Source organism: Cygnus atratus, chromosome 14, assembly GCF_013377495.2.
Source record: "Cygnus atratus isolate AKBS03 ecotype Queensland, Australia chromosome 14, CAtr_DNAZoo_HiC_assembly, whole genome shotgun sequence".
NCBI lineage: Eukaryota > Metazoa > Chordata > Aves > Anseriformes > Anatidae > Cygnus > Cygnus atratus.
Window position 1 is genome coordinate 5,640,468 of NC_066375.1, and position 17,349 is coordinate 5,657,816.

The 17,349-nt window shown below is 50.5% G+C and overlaps 1 protein-coding gene across 5 annotated transcripts; it reads right to left on the bottom strand.

Annotated features, from left to right (window-relative positions):
- Nucleotides 1–210: 210 nt before the first annotated feature.
- On the bottom strand, nucleotides 211–13,170 carry LOC118260569 (leukotriene C4 synthase-like). Of its 5 annotated transcripts, XM_035570937.2 has the most exons (7): nucleotides 13,107–13,170; nucleotides 5,951–6,085; nucleotides 3,332–3,501; nucleotides 2,596–2,695; nucleotides 1,705–1,775; nucleotides 1,396–1,477; nucleotides 211–1,059 (listed from the first exon to the last, which is right to left on the bottom strand). In XM_035570937.2, the coding sequence occupies exons 3-7, from the start codon at nucleotides 3,387–3,389 to the stop codon at nucleotides 933–935; spliced, it is 438 nt and encodes a 145-aa protein (XP_035426830.1). In that variant the 5' UTR covers nucleotides 3,390–3,501; nucleotides 5,951–6,085; nucleotides 13,107–13,170; the 3' UTR covers nucleotides 211–932. The 5 variants fall into 5 exon arrangements, with proteins under 5 accessions (XP_035426830.1, XP_035426832.1, XP_035426828.1 ...); XM_035570939.2 differs by lacking the exons at nucleotides 5,951–6,085; nucleotides 13,107–13,170 and adding an exon at nucleotides 5,794–5,816; XM_035570935.2 differs by lacking the exons at nucleotides 5,951–6,085; nucleotides 13,107–13,170 and adding an exon at nucleotides 5,102–5,538.
- Between the last annotated feature and the right edge of the window lie 4,179 nt (nucleotides 13,171–17,349).

Here is a 17,349-nt window from a genome sequence, read left to right on the forward strand (position 1 = left end):
TTCCAATGCTGAGCATCTGTGGAAACCCAGCCCTCCCCCTCACAGGGGGCTGAGCCCAGAGGGAGACCCCAGCACCGGCCAAAGCACTCAGCAGGGCTGAATATTCACTTCTGGGCACCTCAGACCCAAGCCCGGGGGCTCTGCACCACTGAAAATTGTCTTCTCACTACTGGCACCCCTCCTGCAGGGAGACTGAGGCAGTAGCCTTGAGCTCAAAACACACAGCTTTTGTCCTGTGCCACACACAGCCCCACAAGGAGCACAGCACAGCAAGCTCAGCGCCTTTTTATTGGCAGTAGCTCCCGCGCACGTTGTTGCTCAGCGATACTCAAAGTTACATGTGCAGCAGTGGCTGTGAGTCCGCTCCCTCTCCCTCTGGCTCTGCTGCCTTGCAAGCTGCTCGGAGCAGACCGTCGCATAGCACAGCCATCGGTGTGTTTACGGCCGCTCCTCTTTATCCCTCACCCCTCGCCCTGCCCCAGCCCACAGGTGGTTCCAGACAAATGCCTTTCCTAGGTGTGGGCTCCGGAAAGCTGGCACTGACCCCGCAGTGATGCCTGGGCTGGATGTACCCGCAGGGAGAATGGGAACGTCTTGGCATCTGCCCTGGCTGGGAAGCTGGGGCTGAGATGAGCTCACTTGTCTGTGTCCTGTTTTCCTAAAATTCTCCTTTTTTCAGGGCGTTCTTGTTTCGGCATCGGTCATGACAGAGTTGCCACATACAGAGCAATTGGCGCAAAGAGCACATGGGGAAAAATACCTCTGGAATAGCTCCGTGGTTCCTGCCAGCACGGGGCAGCAGGGAGGGAGGTGTTTAAAGTTCAGATGAGGGTGGATTTGCCACCAAGGGCTGTACTCGGTGCAAGCCATCCGCTACAAGGAGTGCAAGGCAGCGGGACACGGAGGTGAGGACACGGATGAGGGACGGGGCGTCACGCTGCGAGCAGCTGGAGGATGTTCAGCCCCGTGTAGTGAGAGAGGAAGAAATGCAGGAGGCCCAGGGCTGACGCTGCCACAAGGATCCAGAGAACCCCAGTGCTAAAGTAGATGGGGGCGAGCCTGGGAGGAAGGAGAGACCGAGCATCACTGCCCTCGTCTGGGATAGGCCCTGCTCCTGGAGGGGGCTTTGGAAAGGCAGCCCTAGGTTCTCCCTGCCCCTGCTCCTGCCTGGAGGGAGTGTGCAAGCACATCCACCCACAGGGGTTCAGGCAGCCCCAGCCTCACCCCGCACCCATGTCTGGTGCCAGCCCTGTTCCCGTGCCCACGCTGTGCCCAGGGCTGTGGCAGGGCTGACCCCGAAGCAGCCCCGGGGAGTGCTGAGCTCCCGCCCTTTCCCGAAGCACGCTGTGTTCCCCGGGGGTCACTGCTTGCTGGAGGCTGGTGGGAGGTGTTTACCTTTCCGAGGACGATGCCCTGTATCCCATAAAGTAGCAGTAGCGGGAGTAGAGATAGAGCAGACCCAAGGCTGCAGCCAGACCTGCACGTGAGAAAGATCACAGTGACCATCTCCACAGGCTTTTTAGAGCTACTTTGGACCCAGCAGATAGCCCAAAGGGGAGGAATAGAGGCCGTGCGTCCTCTGGCTCCACACCCCCAGCAGAGACAGGATTACTGCCTAATTAATTGTTCAGAAAGTGAGCAGGACCTGAGGACTGAGCCAGCACTGCTGACCCAGCATCCAAGCAGGTAACAGGCTATTCTCACCTTGATGGAAGAAGAGTCCAGCCTGCCACAGAAGTGCCACAAAGATGGGAAAATACTCGGAGGAGTTCACCCTAGAGGAAAAGAGGACAGTCATAAACATGGGCAAGGAGGAAGATCTTCCTTTTTTGGTTTCCCTAGCAGTTTCTGGATGCTGTAGGCATGCTGTAGGTGTCTCCATAAAAGCCACCAGGCTTGTACCTTTCCCTGCAGTTCCTGTCCTACCTTTATTCACAGAAATTAAGCAGTGGGAGGATCTGGGTCGCCAGGCCAGTCCCTGTTTGCGGGGAACTAAAAGGTGCCCAGGTCTGACCATGCACGGAAAGGCTCTGGGAACAACTGTCTCACCACCATCCCAGTACTGCAGCTTAAATCCTGCCGTGAAAGCCCAGAAGCCACAACCAAGGTCTGTCCCAGCCGGCTGTGTGCATGTCCAGGACAACGTGCATCGTATGCAGACAAGGCCATCGCAGCACGGGAGCAGGAGGGAGCACTTGGCCGTTTGGACTGTCTGTATTTGGGCAATTCCCCTCGCAGCGCCGCTGAGAGCTCTCTGGGAGCTCTCAGCAAGGGGGGTTCAGAGCAGTGGTGAAGCTGCCTGAGGCTTTGACGCTACTTGGTGAAAAACAGCCTAAGGCTCAGGCACCAGAGACTTTGCCTTTGCTCTACAGCACAAATTCCTCTGTGGTTTCTATCAGCAGTGGTTGTTGTGTTTAGGACTTACGAGCCAACAAAGTCCCGACTCTGACTCTTATATCCGTTAACTGGACCCGGGGGAAGTGGGTACCTGCTGCAGTGCTGCAGGGCATCCCGAGAACATAAGGGCAAAGCAGGGGAAGGGCAGTGCTGTCAGACATGAGGTCTACAAAGCACCTTATAAGAGGCATTTCTTACTGTGCTCGAAAGATCCTCTCAAATTCAGGTGGGCCTGAGACATTTGGAGGAGAAACACCAAACTTCCGCCTGGCATAGATCACCTGGAGGAAGAAGTAGGCTGCAGTAAAGGAGAGAAAAGTAGCACAGGTCAGTCATCTGAGTGGGCTCGGTGGCCAGGAGTCTGTCAGAGATAAGGCAAAAGTCCTGCAGCCTCCCCCTGACCTTGCAGCCCTGGAGAGCAAAGCCAGCTGAAAATCCCAGACATATTTCAGACAAGAAAAAGAGAATCAGCCAGTGCAACAGTGAAGCAAGGAGTATGCAGTCATGTACAACCAGTGGGTATCTGGTTTCTCTCTCGCACGATTAACATATCATCTATTATCTGTACAAATAGTTATGCAGTTCAGAACACATTGTTGCTGCCATTTTTTTTCCTAGACCTTTACTTTTTTCCCCTTCTAAATAGCCGAGTAGGGAGGGAGCTGATGCCACAGATAAGCCACCCAGATGCTGAAATAAATGGTCACACAATGTGGAACAATGGTTGAAGGAGATTCTGTGTGACCCTCCGTGTCCTGCTCTTCCACCTCTCAGAGCTGCCGTGCTTTTTATGCTACGTCCTACACCAAACTCTGAAAAGCAGCTAAGTGGCAGCGTGACAGCAGAAGCACGGTATGGAAGTGAAAGGAAATTGGTGGAGGCACAGTAGATTGACCCAGCAGGTATTTGGACATGGGTATACAATGCTCCCTACCTTGTTCCAGGACTCCCAGAACTGTCACGGCAGCCAGCAGATGGATCTGATCCAACATATTGATTCTCCCAGGCTAGAAAACCTGATTTCCTGAGCAGGAGCTCCTCTGTCCAGGTTCAGTCCTCGCTGATGTGGTGGTCAGCGGTGGCGGCTGGCACCATAGGCTGGCTCTAATCGAACAGAGAGATTTGTAGGCAGTGCTTAAAACCAGGAGCTCTCTGGTTCCCCCTTTATCATACGCGCCGTAGAAGTGTAAAGTGGTGGAGAAAGTTCTAACGGAGAATTTCCGTTCCCACCCTCCCTCTTCCAGGAATCTGAGATGAGGAAGTGAGAAATCCAGCAGAAAGCTTGTGGGAGAGATAAGAGAGGGGAAGGGGGGGGGACGACGACAGATCCCAGCAGCCCAGCTGGTTCTTCCCCTGGAATATCTGGTTTAGAAGCTCTCCTAACGCAAGCCAAGGCGCTTTCCTCCTGCTGATGCAGCACACGAAGCCATAGCCCCCACTTGAGCTGACACGTCGGGAACCTCAGCGCCTCGTGGCACGCAGCACCCCAGGCAGCAGCTCCTGGGCATGCATCGGGTACAGCTCGTGGCACAGGTATGGAGCCGAATAAAGCCCCTGCACCAAGAACCCGCTGCAGCTGCTGGACAGGACGGGAACAAGCACAGTAGGCACAGATCTGCCGTTCTGCTGGGGTGAGACCTGCGTGACAGTCAGACACCAAGGGGTTCAGAGCCCACCCTTGTGCTGGGAAGGCCGGGAGCGGGGCATTTAAGCCTCCCGCTCAGTCCTCAGCCAAAATAGCTCTCGTGAAACACATCAGTGAGAGATCTGTGGGGGTAAAAACCTGCACAGTCCATCAGGATATAGCAAGAAGAGACCGATGTTTTCACATGTGTGTGCCTGGAGCAGCCCGCTCGGCCGGTTCCTGTCCATCAGCACCGTGCTGGCACAGCTGCGCTGCCAAACCCTGGCTTTGTCTCCTTCCTCTCCATCATTCAAAGAATTTCCCTTTGGCTCAGGGAAGGTGGTTTAGGACAAAGCGATCATTAAACTTCGTTATTACAGAAAACAAGATCAGACTTATGCAAGGGAATTACGTTGTAGTCCGGTGCCCTCGGTGGACCTTCTAAGAAACAACAAAGCGGGGCTGGCTTTTCGCCTCCCTCTAAGGGCTAAAGACTCAAAGAGGCTACAACGTGTCCCAGCTTATTTCTCCAAATACCAACGGCAGACACCACCATTTTTCAAGCATCGGCTGTAAGATGAATTGTTTCATATCAGGACTGATGCTTTTCCGTTCCAGCAACTGTTTAGAAATACGAGGGGCATGGTGTTTTGTTTCCTCTAGCTTAGCTGTCAGAAAAATGAAGAATTTTCCCACGTCAGCTCAGAAAGGGCAAAGGTCTCTCCATGCTCAGTGCAGTTGGTTTTTCCCTCAGCGCCTGGCTGATTACAGCCTGCTAGCAAAAGAAAACACAAAGCACAACAACCGAACAAAAAGATCTGTGCGTACACCTCGGTCAGACGACAGTGCAGCGTGACCCGAGTCAGACGTGTGTAAGGAAGCCTCGGCCAGAAGAAGTTGTGAAGAACCACACAGGGCACTCCCGCTCTCCAGATCATCATTAGAAACAAAATATTTCTAGTATCATCTAATATAGTCTAAATATATCAAAGGTCAGTAGAAACATGAATGAATAAATAAGCAGAGAATTGTCTCCCCTCCTCCCTTGCACAGAAACATGACTTTTCAAGCTGCCTTTACCTCCTGCGGGCCATCATATTCATCTCACCCCTCTTTGTCACCACCAGAACTCTCTGTATTTTCCATCCTCACTCGGTGCTTGGCAGGAGCCAGAACGACCACCTTCCTCCCGCACTAAATGCCACCCAACGAGGGGACTGCGGGTTGCTGGCACGGCCACCACATCCAGGGGCTGCGTGGGTCGAAAGGGGAAGGGGACGGGACGGGATGTCACCGCTGTCACCAGCCGCCTGCGATGACACTGGAATGAGCGTATTGCAAGACCTCACCCTCCAAGGCTGGCACGGCCAAATTTCCTCCTAATCAAAGACAAGTTCTGCAGTCCCAGGTCCAGGCCGGGCACGGATTTTTGGGGTGGGAGCTAAAGAAACGCTGCCCCTCTCTTCCCACTCTCCCCTGGCTGCGTGCTGCTCCCCACTGCTCCCCAGGCTGTGTGTACGTGAGCATGGTCCAGTCATCGCACCTCCCCCTGAGTCATCGCTGGAGGCATTTCTCTGAGCCCACGCCAGCTGGTGTTGCTTTTGTCACCTCTTCCTGTAGCCATTAATCCTTTCTGCCTCCTAATTAACACCGTCGGGCTGCTCTGCGAGCTGTATTGCAATGCTGATCTGGATTATAAGTCATCTTGGGAGGAAAAACAAGCAGCGCGAAAGGCCTGGGGGAGCTCGCAGCAGCGGCACAGTGTGCAGTACCTATTGCTCCCCGGCAGCAGGGGGGCAAGGAAAAGGCAGCCCAGAGTTCAGAGACGTTACACGCAGCAAAATCCCCTGGAAATGTATTTCATGAGCCTGCAAGAGGCCAAGAGCTCTGTTAGCAGAAAAAGAAACATTTTCCTTCTGAGCAACTTACCCTTCAGCTGCGAAGCATTGAGGCTCCTCGTCCTTCCAAATGTATCCGAAAAGTATAGAGGTATCTTCTAACCCCGTTGGCACTCGTGCTTCCTTTCGTTTCTAATTCTTCTGCAGCCACTGAGCACATCCAAACCTGTGACAGCAGAACTGCATGCGGGAGCAGCTAGTGTCTTTCCAACAGCCACGCAGAAAAAGAGAATTTTTGGTTCAAAAGAATTAAAAGCCAGAGAGACCAAAAAAAAAAAATTAAAGAGGGGGGTAATTAAGAAAGGTGGATTTTTTAGTTCAAAAGAATTCAAAGCCACACAGAAATAGAAGATTTTTTTGATTCTAAAGAATCAGAGAAGAGCCCCGAGCACCTCGGGCTGCTCAGCTAACCCCTCCCTTGGGCTGGGACAGCAGAGGGGGCAAAAACGCCTTCCTGTGCTCCCGCGGCTGCGGGGAGCTTCCATTGTTTCATATCGACATGTGCTGAGACTTCCTTTTGAGTTCTTGGATTTTGCAGCTGTAAAAGGAAGGGCAGGCAAGAAGAAAAAAATGGCAAGAAGACAGCAATTCATTATTTCATTGCTTGTTAACACGGCTTTGGCCAAGCTCTGCCATTCCTAAGAAATGGGGACAGCTGCAGCCAATTTCTGCTCTGCGCTTCCCACCAGGGCTCCTGGGAAGGTGCAGGCTGGCTCAGACCTTCTGGGCGTTTTGACATGCGTCCAGGGCCTGGCATTTTGCAATAACCTTGAAAACTTTGCAAGAAGTGGCAAGAATCAGCTTACTAAAATGCGGAGCTGTACAGAGGCTCCTCTTTTCACAAAGGAAGGCAGCAGACGGTTGGTTTTGCCAGTGACGTTCAGGCTGACATCCTGCGAAGTGTCGCTCGGTGTACAAACTGGGTAGACATTGGAGAAGCACTTTATCCCGTTGAGCTGGACTGATTTTGGTTGTAATTCCCAACATTTCTGGGTCTGTGCAATATCAAAGAGGTCACACAAACGTTCTCAAATGATCGGTTATCATAGAATTTTTGAGGGCCAAAGCGATCTTCTATGGGCTGCTTCAACCTTTGGCCCTACTGGCAGTGGTTTTCATCTCAGGAGAGATAAAATGCTTCAGCAGTGATGGTGGGAAGCCTCCATTTAAAGCCTTTGGGAAACTATGTAAATAAGTGTATGATACTCGTTCAGTCAGGGATAATTTGGAGGCATTTTTTAAAGCTTTCTTCTAAAGAAATCTGGTGACCTTTATCTATGCGCACATTAAATCTGTCTAGAGGGCATGTTAGTATAAAAGCAGTGCCAAAATGCTACCCTTGCTTAACTCATCATCAAAAGCATCGATACATTCAGATGAATAATAACCCCTCTTCTACGGCCAACATCTGTTAAAATGATTAAAACATGCAAGTTCAACCCCTCTCTTGTCCTGCCTTGTCTTATATTATTGTCACATGGAACAAGCAACTCCTTTCCGTGTGTTTTGCCAATTTTCCTACTCCCTTTTCAGCAGAATGTCAGAAATAACACATAAATAAAAAAAGAACAACACCAAAAAGGAAACTGTGCTTCTGGCCAGAGCGAGCAAGAATGAATTTCTGGCGTGATAAGTGCATATGGCAGGAAGGGGGATGATTTTGCCTTGCGGAGGGACAAACAAGCCTTTCAAGTATCTTTGGCAGCTCTGATGTTAACACACACTTACTGTTATCCTATAATGATGTGGAAAAAAAAAAAGACAAGGCTAAAGCCACATAAAAATGCATCAAAGGGTATAAAGCGGCGGTGGAGGGCGGCTTGCCTTTCCTGAATTACAGGGGTGAAGAAGCAGAGCTCTCTCGCTGCCCTGTCCCATTTGGGCCAGGAAGGGAGTGCTGGCAGCTCTGCCTGGTCTTGAGATGGAGGCGGGGGAGCGGTGAGGGGCTGAGCGAGGGCAGCTCGATGGAGGTGCTCTTTAGGAAGGAGCTGGTGTTCCTGATGGGTTTCCTGCAGCGGAGAGGACCCAGGCTTGCCAGGCATGGGGAAAGAGCCAGGGGAGTTTGCCCAGACTGGGGAGGTGATGCTGGGATGCGGCCACCAGGAGGGCAGCAGTCGCTGTGCCCTTACGGGGGCTTTTCACACCAAATCCTGTCCCGCAGGGGGAAGGAGGAGTTCCTGGGGGCAGCGGAGGTGTGACGTGGGTGGGATGGATGGTTGCTTCCCAGAAAGAAAGGTGCTGCAGATGGCAGGAGGGCATCGCTCGGACCGTCGTCCTTTGAACTTCGCTGCTGTCGTGCCCTGCCGAGATGCACTGAGCGATGTCCCCTGGGGGGACGCCAGCCTGGGCTGCCCAAACTGCCGGGCCTGAGGAATGCGGGTGCCGTCCCTTCCCCACTCCCAAGGGAGAATCTGTCCATGAATGCCGCTGGCGCAGGACCAGGGAGCCGGCAGCAGTCAAACGTCACGAGGGCAAGAGGCAAGCCGGGAGGGGCCGAGGTTCTGGTTACCAGCTGTGACTTCTTGTTGCCTTTGTTCGGCTGAGCCTGGTGAGAAGGCCAAGGTGACCTTGCAAAGCTGGGCAGGGGCAATCCCAGGAGGTGCCAGAGACCAACCAGGGCATTGCTCTTCCTTCCAGTGCTGGCTGGTCCCACCTCCGAGCCACGTTGTCCTCTCCAGCTGCGGGGCACTGGCTGTAAGTGAGGAGATCGTGCTCTTCCCAGAGGCCTTAGAAGCAGCTGAAAAGCATGTCAAGCACAGGGAGCTTTCACAAAAGGCCAGAAGCTGTCCCTCAGCAGTGACAGATCACACACGGGGACAAAAGAATAGCTTTAAAAACAGCTGGGTTTATTTTTAGGGTGTGAAATGGCCGCACGATGCAATTGTGTAAAAGAATAGAGCAACCAGAAGCAGCGCTAAATACCAAACTTGCCCGCACGCCCTTGCTTTTAACCACTGGGAGGCTGAACGGCAGTGACAGTGGCGCTGCTGAGGGCTATCCACCTTGCTGCACCTGAGCGTGGGATGGACGGACGGTGTCTCACCGCTCTGACAAGAGGGCAGTTCCTCGAGCTCCTGACCACAGCCGCACCCTGCAGCTCTACTGGGGAAAAGGAAAGGGAAACAGCACACAGTAATTTGAAGATTTCCTGTTGCTCTCACACAAGAAGCATCCCCCTGCTTCCAGTTCCCTGGCGTGGTGTGCACAGCCTTTGTCCCAGCACTGCGGGGCCTGGGCAGGCAGGGCAGTGGCAGAAGCAGAGCGCCCGGCCCTGCGCCCTCCTGGCCTCCCCCTCCGAGACCTCTGCACTTTCTTCTGAGTCTGGCATGGAGCTGAACACAGCACACAGGAGCTTGGACTTTTGTTCTGGAAAGTTCTGGCGTTACCACTGCTCATCACAGTTTCACATCGCAGTCTGATCCTGTAGTGGCTGCACAGACCCCAGCTGATGCTGTGTCCCGTACAGCTTAGTGATTACATGTAACAGCTTGCTTGCTTTATTCACTGTCTTAATCTTCTCATCCTCAATACACCTCTTAAATTTTTGGCTGTTGTTGTAGTTCTGCAAATACCAAAGAATAATTTGCCCTGCCCTCTGAGCAGGGAAAAGGTTTCCGGTACCTGTGTGACAACTAAACTCTTGGCAGCAGGAATAACAGCACTAGAAATTAAAAAGAAAAGTAGATTATACAAGAAAGGGATTTAAGGGAACCCAATCCCACATTCCTGAAATTGCCCAAGAGGAGCAATGGTTTCTCACAATCTATTTTAAAGATCTTTCACTAAGCCACATACCGTGGAAAAAGAATGAACATTGACCTGTATGACTGCTCATTATGCTCAGATGCTAACATAATCCAATGCTATAAGGACATCGCCTGGGCAAAGGCAACCAAATAGGATTTTAATTCACCGTCATCCCCAACCCAGTGATTGTCTGCTGTGTGTGGCTGGCTGCCTGCCAGACTTCCCATTGCAGGCAGGGCTACAAGTGAGAGCCAACATGAAGCAACCAGAGAGCTTCTGGGACTGGCTGCAGCCCACCACGTAAAGGTAAAAATCCCTCCTGAGCACTGGAAGTGGGTGAGAGAACAGAGACTGCAGCGTGAGCCTCCATTTGGAGAAGCTGTAGGCCCGGCTCTCGTCTGCTTTTCGGTGAGCTGGACCAGTAAATCACAGCGCACAAACCCGTTGGCCGTGGTTGGGCAGCTTTGCCTAAAATCAGCTCGTTCCTCCCAAAACAGCTATCAGTCAGAGTTGCCTTTCCACAGGGTGTGCCCGGAGCAGAACGTGGATGCTCACTGGCAAGGGCACTTACTGCACACTCGCTTTAAGGACCAGTCACCTGTCACATAAAGAAATGCCAACAGATAATGCTGCAAGGAAAAGTCTTGTATTTTGTCTGATGAACAACAGGATGGATGTCAACCCGCCAATAAGGTCCTTACAGAGTTATCCTTAGTTCAAGGGGGTTTTGTTGGAAGTTTTATTAGGACACTACTACTTTGTATAATTTTTAACTTCTGCCAAAGAAGGAAGTGGCTGCTCAAGAATATACAGTCCAGTCTGTTGATACAGGACTTATCAGGGGACCACTGTTTGGGTTTTTACTAAAGCAAATAGGAAAATCCCCTCCTCTAATTTATATGAGGTTCAATGTCTACAATAGATTAACATGGACAGCTGTTATCTGCAGAACACTTATTTTTTCATTTGAACTCATTTGAAAATGAGTTCAAATTCCTCCCAAAGTCCTCTAATGATCAACCCTTTTAGTATTTAACGTTTGATTTACTAGAGACCTTCTTAACTCTAAATACAGGGTTTCTTATTCATATATATACATATAGGTTTTTATTACCTATGTTTTTATTATGCATAGATTTTTCATTATACATACAGATACGGATTTTTCACATATATGTACATGTATATATAAAAATCTATGAAGATCTGTAAAACATGCTGATTTAGCAATCAGTCGAAAAATAAGAAAACAGAAAAAACCTTCATTTAATACAGAGATTTTGCTGAGTTTGCATCACATCTACATCTTTACATTCAAAAAGGAAGGAGGATCTATTTGTTTTTCTTTGCTGCTTTGTAAAATACTATCAGAAAAAAAAAAACCTCCACTGAGAAGCTATCTAGGATTGCAGAAAGCCTGCTGCTCAGCCTGCTTCTAACTTGGATCGGGGTTGAACAAGAGGAAGGACCCTTGTCACTGAGCTGACGGACAGATTAAAAGTGGACCTGTTCGTGGGACAAAGTGTTATACTGAAATGTCTCAAGATAACAAAGGAAGCCAAGGATGTGTTTTTAGAAAGTCAGTCAGTAGCTGATTCAAGTTCCCCACATAGATGCTTGCAAAACAGGAGAGCCTAATAGAGAAAACATTTAGATTAAATAAAAGGAATAAACTGGAAATGCAAAACCAAAAGAGTGAGTTTATCTGACATAAACTGATTGTTATAATCCACAGTTTCTAAGAAGGCAAGCAAGGGAGGCAGGTCAGCTGCAAGTCTATTCCTCCTGACATGGATAACATGCTCTGAAAGAATTCAAGCTCTTACCTAGCCTGGTTTCTTGCTGGAAAACTAAACCACTGTACTTCTGATGCTGGAATCTGTTTGAGAACAGCACCATTCCCTGAGGCATAGTTGATATTTTTAATACAGTCTTAATCAGACCTCTCTCTTCATTCCTCCTCATTCTTTAGTTTCCATTGAGCTTAGTAGCAGCTTGCCTTTATAATTTGATCTATTTCTTTCAGTTATAATACTCAGCCCATGATTAATTCAAGTTTTGAGTGATAAGATCTAACTCCAAGCTATTTGACTTGAAAAAGAGAGCAGAGGTTGTCATGGTTCACTCGTGTAACCTTAACCATCTCTCGCAGCCTTGTGCCAAGCAGACATCTTCTGACTGCCTCCAGACTGTCTTCATTTCCCTATCAGCCAATGCACCGAAGGAGGCCTCTCACTCTCCAATTTCTGTTTGCTTTTATAATAGCCAGCCAGTTCTGAAATAAATCCCCACCTCCACACCCTCATGGGTTTCTATGTGAGAAAGCTTCTGCGTCTTCTAAGTCTGCAGAGAATACTAGTGTTTGTCTCGATGCACACCGCTACCATGCTGCTTTTAAATCTATGACTCACCCTTTTCCCTGAAATGATATCAGAACAGCCATGTTACATTTAGGATTTTTTAACAATTGCCAGCTTCTGAATGTGCTTTGCTGAAGGCAGGGGCTGTTCCGCCCGCGGGAGGACAGCAAAGGACTGTGAGGAGAGGACACCCCCAGGGCCATTCTCACCGCTCTGCTTCCTCGAACCAGCAGAGATCTGGTGGACCCCAGGCCCTCACTTACATCTTTGTTCACACGCTCTGCTTTAAAAGAGGCTCTTTGATTTCTGAAATACCAGTAAGCATCATTTCTTTCATTCCCCCATCATTTAAACGGCAGCGGCAGCAAGATCCAAACCCTGTAGGTAAACCTGGAGGAAAGGCTCCGCCTCAGGCCTAAACCTGGAGGAAAGGCTCCACCATTTCCTTGGCCTGAGCCCGGACGGACAGAAATGTTTGGTGCCAACACAAAGTCACCCTTGTGACCTTGGCCAACTCATTTGGGCACTCCTCGGGCCTACCCTGGGAGCCCCCATGGGCTCTCACGGCCCTCATGGGAGCGTTGTGTGGGCCTGAGCGGGTGCTGCTCCTCTTGGGAGGCCCAGGGAGCCTCTGCCATGGAGCGCATGGAGGTCTGCACAATGTGGCCTTTCTCCTGTCACCAGATGCTTTCTACACACAGTCTAAGAGCGTAGACTGATGCAAACTAGAGGACCGGAGGAAATCACTGAGGGAATGTTTACAGCACCTTAAGGTTATTTTGTTTTTGTCAGCCAGAGCAATGCAAGAAAATGCAGCGTATCCCTGCAGAAAATGCAGACAGACCATAAGGTGAGACCCGCTGAGGCCTCCACCGCATGCAAGTTCACTTTGCTCCTTCCAGCTGTCAGAGGACAGGCAGGCAGGGACCACCTCCAGACGCAGCAGCTTATCCTTCCCTAGGAGACTAATATCACACACAAAAGCAGCAGCAAATCCTATAAAGCCTTCACTCCTGGCTGCTTTGCTCCCGGCAACCCAGGCTGGAAACCCTCTCGTTGCTCCTGCCCAAAGGAACGCACCGTGGCACGGCGCTCACCGTGTCGGGGACGTGTTGCATCCCTGGAGGCAGAGCAGGACCCTTGGGAACACAGGGTCTGTTATTCTCCACCCTATTTTCTGGCACGGAGTGGAGCCTTTTGGGGCCGAAACCACGGGGAATTTGAGTGATGCTCTGCAGGGAGGTGACGCCAGGGAGGTGCGAGGCTGAGTCCCTACCGCTCGCCCTGCCGAAATGCCGGGCTCGGAGGGAAGGAGATGGGCGAGGTGGATGCATTCTTGCCACCAGAAGGCAGTGGGGAGCTGCAAATGCTTGCACGGAGCCTTACGCCGTGCCTGGTTCTGCTCCTCGCCTTCAGCCCCTCTTCTGCCGTTAAGGAAAGCACAGGGGACTGCAGCCAAGTCACCAAGTCTCACCAAGAGAGCCTTGTTATCATTTTCCTTGGAAAAATATGTGAATCAGCTTTTTCTGAGTAATAGCGATACGAGGCAGGGAAATGACACCACCAGACTGGGAGGCTGGGATGATCTCCAGGCTCTGAGCTGCACCAGCAGCCATGGGGCACGAAAGCGGTGGTGCGGTTTTTGGGGTGCTGCCCTGCCTGCAATGGGAACCCCGCCTGGGCAAACATGAGCGGGGTTCTGCCCACTCCTTGGGGCTGAAAGGGAACACCCTGACAGCAGAACACGGTGCCAGAACCACCAGCAGCTCAGGGAGCTGGGACAAGCCCTGCCAAGGCACTGGTGCCAAGCAGCACTGGCTGGGCCAGGGAAGGTGCAGGGACCAGAGCCGATAGGGACTCCAGCTTCTGGTGAGTTTGTGAGGTTACTGAGCAGCTGGCGGCAGGAAATGGCTTTTAAGAAACTTCCATGTGTAGGGAAATATTTTCACCTGGTTACCAGCCAATTTAAGTTCTGACTGAGAAATGGACGTAAATCCTCAGCGTGCACAGACTTAGCTGGCACCTTCCTGGGGTGAGCACATGCATGGACCCCCCCTTAAGCCATGATTCTCCCCCACCATTGTTATTTTTGGAAGGTGCAAAGTCACTCTGCCTTGCAGCTCGGTGACACATGGCTGAGCGGCTCTCAGGGTAAAAACGCTTCATGCAGTAAGCGCATGAAGTCCTTGCTGGCTGCTTGCAGCTGCCGTGGCCGCAGTGCAGCTGGGCTGTCACTGTCCCTGTGGGCACGTACTTGTCCTCACATCTCTGGGGGATGAGCTGTTGTAGGAAGACTTTACCCTGCAAGGGCTGATTCTCAGAAGCAAGTTCCTTCTGCACATTGCAGGTTTACAGAACTTTTGATGGTGATTTAAGAGGTTGCCAAGCTCACCTGTCCACCTGGGCCATGCACCAGAAGGCATTGCTCCACAGCAACGACAGCTGCATAAGACATCCATCCCACCTCAGCCGTTCTGATTCATAGTGAAGCACTTCAGCACACACCTACACCTTCATCAGCAATTAAACTGGGTGTTAGAGATTCAGTTTCACAAGTTGTTCAGGTTCACCTCCATCCATGTGCTCATATAAAGGACAACCTGCTAATGCTGCTAAAATCAAACCTTGCGTTTTTAGTGCTTTGTTTTCAGCTGGGGCAGGTGCCCAACTCCAGCCACGGAGCAGCCATGTGAGTATGAAGGAGGAAGTGACACAGAGGGTGACATGTGGGTAATGCAAAGAGAAACGGGCTCAGCATGAAACCACATGTGAGATTTAAGTGAAAACAGTGAGGAAGTCAAGCATAAAAAAATAAGGGTCAGAAGCCAGCATGCAGAGTAGGAGCCATACCTCGGTTTGTCTTCCTTAAAAGGACAGCGAGGTTTTTTGGTCAGACTGGGACAAAAAAAACCAAAATGACTGAAATACCTGCCTCTTGCAGTCCAGCCCCTTCGGCTCCAGGAGCCAGTTGTTGCAAGCGGGAGAGTGGCAGCTCCGCAGAGGTCACCGAGTTAAGTGCTGCTAATTCTCTGTTTATTGACCTCAGCGAGGCAGGATTAGTGCAGGCCAGCAGCTCGAGGTGCTGTTTGCAGGCACGCCAGGAATGTGGCTGCTCTAGCGCCATTTCTGCTCGGTTTTGAAGAGGATGAGGAAGGGAAGGCAGGGAGCTGCCGAGGGGCAGCAGACATCGGCCGCAGGGAACGTATGGAGCTGCCGAGCAGCTGTGGGAGAGCAGCTTTTGGCACCCACAGTCGGTCCTGGCTGATTTGGAAAGTGTGAGCTAAAGCAGAAGGACTGTATCACCGCGGCATTGTCTTGCGGCCTTGTTCCTAACAGGGACAGCCCCAGTCCCTCCCTGCACCTGGTTCCCAGGGAGCTGCGTGCAGGATCGTTGTGGCCTCTGTGAAAAGCTTGGGGCATTGCCGATGCACCCAGGGCACCGAGGTGGCAGCCTGCGGATATCACTGCAGTGTTTGCACCTGAAGGGTAGACAGCATTTCCCTAGAGAGGGAATAACAGCACAACTCCGAGTGCACCAGAAGACACCTGAAGGCCAGCTCCTGCTGCCTGTGTCGCAGGCATGCTCAGAGAAAACTGCCTCAAGGGAGAGCACAGACCTGGGGACATTTGAGGCTACTCTCAAGCAAATCTTTATCTGTTCTCTGAAAGATCTGGCAGAAAATGGCATAACCAGGATCAAACTGTGACCAGCAAGCTGGTGCAGTGCCTACAGGAGCTACCAAGGCTCTATACAACCCAAGAAAACCATCAGGATTTCATTACCTATGTCCAGACCAAACTTGCACCTATTGCCTTGTCTTGCATAACTCTGAGCTTCTGGGTCCCAGAAGTTTTCTGTAAAGTTCTTGTTCCCAGAGGCACTTCCTAGCTCCTTCACTTATTCTACCAGATGGATTGTTTATCATCTTCCACCTGATTACTCTGCCTCCCTGTCTCCTGCCATCCATCTCCTCATGCTCTGGTTTTGGTTCTCCGCTGCTTCTTCCTTTTGCTGTTTATCCTCCTTCCCCTGTTACTATTAATTCATAACATTTCTTACACTCACATTTATTACCTTTGAAAGTGGCAGGACTTTTTTTTTTTTCTTTTTTTTTTTTCTGTATACATTTGGGCCCCTCTGTTTTGCTAATATCAGTGTATCTTTCCTGGTCTCTTTCTCAGGAGTGGTCTCCAGAGATATCATTGTAAAGAAATGTTTTCCATCAAAAGTGTAACAGAGCACATGGACATTGCCCCGTACTGAGATGTGAGCTTGTCTTCCCTCCCACAGTTCAAAGTTTGAAAGAGCAAAAGTCAGTGTTCTCCCGCTGGTCATCTGCCTTTACTGCCTGCTATCTGCCAGCATAGTGTCACTGATGTCCTGCAGCCCTGACCTGCCTGATTTTCCACTCGCTTCTTGCCAGTTTTCCAGAGGAGAATGAGATCTGAAAAGATCTCCGGCTAATGCTTGAAATGCAAGGAGAGTGCTAGCAATGTGGCAATGCCTTGGAGGGATTAAGGAAGCAGGAATTCTTCGGAGATTGAGGTTAGAGGGAATTAAGAATAGAAAGTACTTGCTGAAAGTGCAGCAGGTTTCTCTGTCTGGTAACAGTCAGGAAAAGAAACGTTCCCCAAAATACAATTATTCAAAGCCATGGTTTGCTCATAAACTGAAGATTCCTGTCACCTCTGAGTTCTGCCTATTCTGGATTGAGAACTTCAGGCTTTTCCAGCCTCACCACACTGCCCATTTTCTGCCTTTCAGAATTTCCTTCTAAAATCCGAGAGCAGCACAGCATGCTCCCCAAGCGTGTATTAGTGGCAACTGGCAAATCTGTGGCAAAGCCTCAACAAACCTAAATGGTTTTCCTTGACAATGTCATGTTTGTGGTGCAGTGTCTGCCATCTCTCTTTCTTTTATCGCCCCTGCCCTGGCACTCCATCGTCTGCTCTAAAAATACCACCTGCTCGGCTGCCAAAGCACTTAAATCTCTGTGCATGGTTCTTCTGTTCCTTTCATCCCTCTTTTTTGTTTTCCCTTGATTATTTATCTGTCTTGCATTGATTTTGTATTCCTTTTGTATATAAGTTCAAACATCTTGAAAATCACAGTGCAGGATACACTTTTAGCAGCTTGTTTCTTTTCTTTTTTTTTTTCTTTTTTAATGTAGGACTGTTCTTTTCCCCTGAATGACAAAGCAGCACAGGCAGGAATGGGTTTCACGGCTGCCTGCCTGTGCCATGATTCAGCAGGTTGTAAAAGGAAGGAATGTCTTCTTTTTTTGGGAGAGGGTGGGGGAGAATGAAAAGGCTTGTGTGACAG